Source organism: Megascapheus bottae, chromosome 21 (genome assembly GCF_031878675.1).
Source record: "Megascapheus bottae isolate mThoBot1 chromosome 21, mThoBot2.hap1, whole genome shotgun sequence".
NCBI classification, from domain to species: Eukaryota; Metazoa; Chordata; class Mammalia; order Rodentia; family Geomyidae; genus Megascapheus; species Megascapheus bottae.
In genome coordinates this window covers 1,652,934-1,660,838 of record NC_143529.1, presented here as the reverse complement: position 1 = coordinate 1,660,838, position 7,905 = coordinate 1,652,934, and the positions used below count along the sequence as shown (strand labels likewise).

Here is a 7,905-nt window from a genome sequence, read left to right as displayed (position 1 = left end):
CAGATATTCCGGTGAAAGGGATATCCACAGGATCTTGCTTACCAGCAAGGCTAAGCATGCATGTCACCACTCTTGATATCCGCTCAAAAAACAAAAGGTATGTTGGCTGTAAGTAATGCAGCTACAGGTGTAGCCTTTTATAAATGGGATTGGGAAAGATCAAAAAAATAACAGATAGGGTGACATTGACGAAGATGCATTGAACTAACAATCTGAACTCACCATTTGATTTGTTGAACTGAGCCCCTTCTGTATAACCACTTCAAATAACTAGTAAAAATTCTTTTTATTCTTCCTGCCCAGCTTTGACTTATGAATGAGAAACTTTGCTTTGTATGTATTTAGAGATTATTTAATAAACAAATTGAATAATTTATTTAAAATCCTTTATTCTCAGCAAAATCAAACATATCATTGAATTTACACAGAAATACAATTTTTAGCTATGTCTTTCTTCATAAAAATGTACTGGTGAAATAAATGACCAATTATGTACTGTTTAATCATGCCAGTTGCAGAATTGACTATTATTAAAAACTGGTTAAGTAACATATCTTAAATGTGCAAATATCACCTCAGTACTCTATTGTATTACCATTAATAATAAATGCCCACTAAATATATACCTATTGCATAAAGCTTTTTAAAGTACAATAAAAATACAAATTCTATCTGTTAAAAAAAAGCCATGTGGCTCCTAAACAATCCTCATTTTACAAATTCCAAAATTATAAAGACTCTACTTTGTGAAATATATACTGCCCTCTAATTACGGTACAACTTAGCTGGTAACAAAACACAAATGAGAAGCTTCACATAGATCATACAACAATATGGAGATGCATACCAGTATAAGACTGCATAAGCATATTTGATTAATTAGTGTAAATGTAGCTTTAATGCTGGAACAAAATTCCCATCTGTAAACAATCTATTTATCTTTAGTGACTCTCTCCAATCTGGGTCCATACTTTTTCATTCAACTTTTCTTAATTTTTTATAAAACAAAGTAGAAACTGATCATATTTTTTTCTGCATGATTCCTGGTACACAATGAGCAAAATATTTTAAAAAAATCAAGAATGATTCCAGAAAATTTTATTGCTCATGTTCATGATAAAGCTCTTCAGAAAATTGATTTTGGTGAAATTAAGATTCTGATTTCAACACAAGAAGTACAAATTTAGATTTGCTAAATACTTTGAAAATATTTTGCAGTATAGTACTCTTATATTTTAAAATATCAAAAATAATGGGACATCATCAAACTTCGGTGAGAAAAACTACAGTTGATAATGTAGGTATAGACAATAGACTTTAAACAGAGAAATATACATATCAATTGCTCCCTTTTTATGAGATAAGATCAGATGATATTTAGTTGTCACAGTAATATAAGTTACTAACACATTAGTAGTGCAGTTTTAGATATTTTGTAAGTAGCAAGGTTTTATTTTTCAATGATTTTACTTATAAAACAAATCAAACATATAAGAGTACAACTAAATTAACTAGAAAGGATTACTTAAATTTCACTTAATCCTCACTGGAATTCATATTCTTACTTTACCAATTAAAATTTGAGAACTGGTGGCATAATTTTCAAAGTTTAGAATGTCCTAGTGATGTGAACATTATACACAAATGACATGTCTCATGAATGATAACATATTTACTGTTTTGAAAACAGAAGACTAGTTTACTTTGGTATTGATATATCTCTTCAGAATTATGAAATATTAATTTTAAGTATAGCTTTTAGGAAATGAATAATAAGCAGCCTAGAGAATGAATGCATTGGTATTAATTATTTAGAACTCAGATCAGACAAATATGTAGATATTTGATTTCCAATGATAAATTCATCTACAACAGAAATATGAACACAAAACTATTACATACATTGTTGTAATTAAAATAAAAAATACGGTTCAACAGTGAATATAGAGAAACTTTACTACAAAAACTTTGAAAACATTAAGATATCCAAAAATATATTGGCACATATATAATACCTGTCTTAAAACAATAATGAATGATATTTATGTATATAAGCAACTTTAATGAATCAGGATCTTTGTTTCTTGACATCAGCACTTGCTGTCTACTGGATCAAGACAAAACACAGTGCCTTCCAGAGTTAGTCCCATTTTGAACCCCTCCTGTGAAACACAACAAAATCATTAAAATGGGAACACCACATGACAGAATAAAAAAGTAATAAAATCTGCAAGTAAAAATATACTGTAAACATAAGTTAAATCTTAAAATTTAAAATATCAAAACATGGGTGAACAAATATAACAGTGGAACTAATTAGAGAGTATGCGGAAAATGAACCATATAGTGTGTGTGGGGATAGGAGGGAAAACTAGGAGAGAGTGACAGAAAGGAAGACATGCTTCAAAAAAGAATTGTACTCACTAATTACCTGATTCATGTAACTGTAACTTCTCTGTATATCAACAACACTACAATAACACTAAAAAATCAAAACAAATCAAATACCTCCAAATCCTAAATGGTTGGCCAAAATAATTACCTATCAAAGTCTCATGTAGATATATTCCATTGACAATATTCTTACACTCCTTGATACTTTAATGTTTTAAATATATGGGAAATTTGTGTGTATGAGAAGAACATAGGAATATATGAAACTTAAGAAGTAGCTTTTCTTTCTGGTAGAACCTAAAGAATATGCCAATATTCCCTCACTGGTTTTACAGATATTGCTGAGATTGCTATGTGTCAACTAATGAGAGATTCTGATCATTTTGATTTTTTAAAACCTTATTACCTTTGTCCAGCATCTTTCTTATGGCCATTCTGTGCTGTCATGGCCATGGAGAATGGACCCCATAATCCATCATAAGTTCTGCTCTTGCTTTTCAGTGACTTAACTCTTTTGGCTTTTGCTCCTCTTTACACATTTTAGACATTTAGCTGCCATTAACGTTTTCGCCCTTGAATATGTAACATCCATGGAACATTTTTGCCCTTGTCTGGTAAGACTTGGGGCAAAGAAGCCTGTCCTTCTCCACCCTCTGCATTTTTTCTTTTGCTAACAGAACTGTGGGCTTCTTTTGGGCCTTTTCAGTTGCTTCCATCCACATCTGGTCCCCCAATCTGTGTACACTGGCCTACACAGAAACAAGAAGCACACAGCATGGCACGGGCAGATAGATCGTGACTGTAACCTTAGCCACGTTGGGGGCTGAGATTTGGAGATTGCCAATCCCAGTAGGAAAGTCTGTGAGACATTTTTCTCCAATTAATCACCCAAAATACTGGAAATGGAGTTGAGGATTCAGTGGTAGAGCACTAGCTTTGAGCAAAGAAAGCTCAGCTACAGCAAAGAGGCCAAGCCTGTGAGAGAGTGAGAGGAGGGAGAAAAGAAAGAAGAGGGAGAAGAAAGAAAGGATAGGAGATAGGGGAGGGGGAAAAAGGGAGAGAGGGAGAGAGCAAAAGAAACAGAGAGGGGTCATGGATCAGCGGAAATGGGAGTCAATTTGTATGTTTATGGGAGAAGTATGGTAGTGACCCCAAATTACTTTTATTTATTGGTGTTCGTGCAAACCGATGCAAACATAATATAGAAGAAAATTAGTTTCAAAAATGCAAGCCATATTTTATTTGTCATTAATTCTGAGGGAATGCTTTAAAAAGAATAAATATCAATGTCATAATTTTAGGAGTTTTTCAAATCTTTTTCCCAGCACTCGAGGTACAAATTATATTCAGTTGGGTAAAGATCAAAGTAGTTATGAATGTTATTTAAGTTTTTGTTATATTCATTTTAAGTATTTTCCAAATAACCACCAAGTGCTTAGAAAAGTGAATATTTTTGATGAAAATACTGTAAATAAGCTGTTATTTTTAAAAAACATGCCAATGTTAAGAATTCAAGATGCCATAGGATTGTAAGCCATTTAAAAGTATTAGGAAAATAGTATACCAACCATCTCTGGCGCTACCCACCATGAAAGCAGAAGAGAATAAAAAAAGGACATTAAGAAAATATTAGAAATGACAAACATAAAAATGTAAGCACAAAAACACAAGAACTCATGGTCCACTTTCACATTCACTTCTACAAATGAATTTGCCTAGGCAGCCTCTGCCTAAATGGAAAAGGTAATACAATTAATTCCTTTTAAAAAAGAAATTGCTTTTGGTAAAATTCAACACATTTTCAAAAATTAATGTGTAATGAAATTTGAATGAAAGTTTCATAGTATTTGAAATGTAGAAAAGAGAAAGAAAGTTTATGTCATCCAACATGAAACAGACACAAAGCATTTCTGTTGAAATAACCAGAAGTATGATATTGTGCTTTTGGTTATAGCCAAATAATTTCATCCTTCCTATTGTATCAAATTATTAATTTGTACTTTATTAGCATTGTAAAATAATTCTGAATTCATAACAGGACTACAATAATAATCATTAGAGTGTTTGGGAGTAAAGCACAACATGAATATGAATGGATTATCCCTGGAGATATCTCCCCCCATGTTGTTATTGTCCTCCTTGTCTCACTTAACTGACTGACTTCATTGTACTGTTTAGGTCCTACCTATGCTTTGTTTCATTAAAAACATGAAGAGCAAATTGAAAGAGAAAACCTTACTGTAGTCCTTTTCCAAGTCTATTTACCAGTCATGGCTCATTGAATAAAGCTTTGTAAGAGCAATTTTTTGAATGTTAAAGGATGACTTAGAATTTTTTTTAAAAATGCTACATTATGTAGGAAAGAGAAAGAGAGAGAGAAGAGGAAGACAGAGAGCACCCAGCTAGACTACATTCCTAAAGATGTTGTCACTGGTATCTGCTTTCTCAATAAGAACTCAGAAGTCATGAACCACAGCTACAATGCTTCTTTTCAGACAGAATGATTTCATTCTTACAAAGATTTTCCTTCATCTACCCATTTGCAGTTTTGAAATTCATAATTGTTAAGACTGAGGTCAAATCTTATAATAAATGAACCCTTTAATTTCTGGATTTCAAAACAACAAGCTATTTATAATCCATGCCAGTTTGCATTTTAAAAAGGAACTATCTACTTTTTACTGTAAATTGAGCCATTAGAATGACAATTCAATATTTAAACCATGAAGAACTATTTTAAAAGTGCATACAGAATTTTAGAATTACATGTTAATATCATTATATGTGACAATAATTAAAGAAAGGGTATATAAATCATTCCTTGTCCTAGATGTACATAGAGATTCCCTTCTCAAATACTTGTTTGTTAAACATGCCATTTGAAATATGATGTAAAAAATCAATGTTAATAAATCCCTTAATAAAAAAGAAATAAACCTTTTATGAGCCAAATTACTCACCTGCATTTCATCTAATTTTGACTGAATATCTGGAGGGAAATCCCCTGCGCCACAATTAAATGGGTCAAATGGTTCCGCTCCAAAAAGGTCCCGTTCTAAAAGGAGGAAAATATGTTAAGTAAATGAAAAACAGGAAATCTGTTGGAGTGAAATAGATCTCTTATAATAGATCTCTTATAAGAATAAATACAAATACAGATTTATAAATACAAATAATCCTCCATATGATCAAATAAGCTACGTGCTATACTTACACTATGATGGCTGTGTGGAGCTTAGCAAATATTCATTTTATGGTATTAAACACTGTTTCGTTGTGAGGTATTACTATCCAAAGAAAGTCCTGTGTCTTTAATGAAGATTTCTTAATACAGCTTATCAATTTTTGATAATATCACACCTACATTTTATGGTAGCATTTTAACTTTTCTAAAGTTAATGAAGTATTTACTAAGATTTCTCTAATTCCCTTTTTTAGTTCTTGTAGTAATGGGACAAACCCACAACTGAATCTCCAATTCTATTTATATATGACTTGCAAAATGATAGTCAAGCAATGTGTAGGACTGAGTAGATTAGTAAGTTTAGTAAGTGATTTTACCCCCTGGTGTGTGTGTGTGTGTGTGTGTGTGTGTGTGTGTGTGTGTGTGTGTGTGTGTGTGTGTATGTGTTGCCAGTCCTGGGGCTTGAACTCAGGGCTGGGACACAGTCCTTGGACTTTCTCAATGATAGTGCTCTACTCTTGAGCTACAGCATCACTTCTGACTTTAAAAAAAAAAAATTGTCAGTTGTGGGACTTGAACTCTGGGCCTGGGGGTTGTCCCTGAGCTCTTCAACTCACGGCTACAGCCTTATCCCATGAGCCACAGAGCCACTTCGGTTTTCTGGTGGTTAATTGGAGATAAAAGTTTCATTGACTTTATTGCCTGATGGTTTTGCACCATGACTTCAGCATACTGAGTAGCAAGGATTACAGGCTTGAGCCACTGTGCCCATCTCACTTCTGGCTTTTTCTGTGTATGTCATACTGAGGAATCAAACCCAGGGTTTAGTGCATGCTAGGTGAGCACTCTACCACTAGGTCATTCCCCTGGCCCATTGTTGTATACTTTTATTTCATATTTTACCCAGACAAAATTTAAGGAACATTATCTTGCTTTGCATAAAATTGTATCTCTTTGATAGATGTAGCTACAATGAAATAAGGTTTTGCTGATTTGAAATAAACTTTCTGATTTTAAATTTAATTTTAACTAATAATAAACAAAAATCATGCAGATGAAATGGCACACAATTGTAATCCCAGTTACTCAGAAGGCAGAGAATGGTAGGATTGCATTTCAAGGCCAGACTTGGCAAAAATTCCCATTCTTGGCTATTTTTAAAATAGTGCTAACATAGTTATACAGATGTTTCTCAGACATACTGACTTGATTTCCCTTGAACCTTACTAAGTACTGAAACAGCTTAATGACATGGTATTTATTTTACTTTTTAATGAACAAACTATTAGACAATGAATGCCTACTTGTAGCAGTGTGTTAGAATTTCCTTTTCTCCATGCCCTTACCAATTCTAGGTATCATTATCTTTTTGACTATGTCATTCTAACTGAAGTGATATTTTGCTGTGGTTTTGATGACATTTTAGTGGTTAAAGATGTTAAATCTTTTCCATGTACCTGTTGAACATTTCTATATCTTGTAATGCATGTCTATTTAGGTGCAATGCCAACATTTTGTCTGTATGTATACCTTTCCCTTGGTCTTGAACTCAGGACCTGAGTACTCTCCCTGAGTTTCTTTTGCTCAATGCTAGCACTTCACCATTTGAGCCGTATCTATTTACACTCCTGATCGTTTCATTGGTTACTTGAAGGTAAGAGTTTCATGCACATTTTTGCCTGAGCTGGCTTCGAGCAGTGATCCTCCAAGTCAGACTTTTGAGTAGCCAGGATTACTGTCATTATGGCTGAGTGTAAACATACTTTTTACTTGAGAGATTTGGGTTTTTTTGTTGTTGTTGTTGTTTTTTTTTTTTTTTGCCAGTCCTGGGCTTGAGCTCAGGGCCTGAGCACTGTCCTTGGACTTTCTCAAGGCTAGCGCTCTACCACTTGAGCCTCAGCACCACTTCCGGCTTTTTTCTATGTATGTGGTACCAAGGAATAGAACCCGGGTCTTCGTGCATGCTAGGCAAGCACTTTAACTACTAAGCCAAACTCCTGGCCCTACTTGAGAGATTTGATGGTTATTATTTTATTTTTTTGCTTCAGGGGTGCTTCTAGTACTTATGTATCACAAAGAATAATTTAAAATACGTCCTTCTATTTTGTAGGTGGCTCTTCTCTATTGTTTCCTTATTCTACAGAAATCTTATTTTAGTTTGATGCAATACCATGTCTATTGTTTTTTGCTTTTATTTCCTATGTTTTGAGGTTTTATTTAAATAAAATCCTTAAAGTCCTTAATACTATGTAAAACAAAATGTATATAACCATTTATAAAAAATATATAACAACAGTGTACTTCTAAGTTCCGTAGACAGAAAGAAC

General features: G+C 33.2%; 1 protein-coding gene across 3 annotated transcripts in view; it reads right to left on the bottom strand.

Annotated features, from left to right (window-relative positions):
- Positions 1-481: 481 nt before the first annotated feature.
- Positions 482-7,905, bottom strand: part of Gulp1 (GULP PTB domain containing engulfment adaptor 1) — a 212,881-nt gene continuing 205,457 nt past the window's right edge. For all 3 annotated transcript variants that reach the window (XM_090354453.1, XM_090354452.1, XM_090354454.1), the window contains exons 11-12: positions 5,355-5,449; positions 482-2,162 (exon numbers count right to left, since the gene is read on the bottom strand). In XM_090354453.1, the coding sequence (XP_090210579.1) occupies positions 2,091-2,162; positions 5,355-5,449 (167 nt within the window). In that variant the 3' untranslated portion in view covers positions 482-2,090. The remainder of the gene's footprint in view (positions 2,163-5,354; positions 5,450-7,905) is intronic.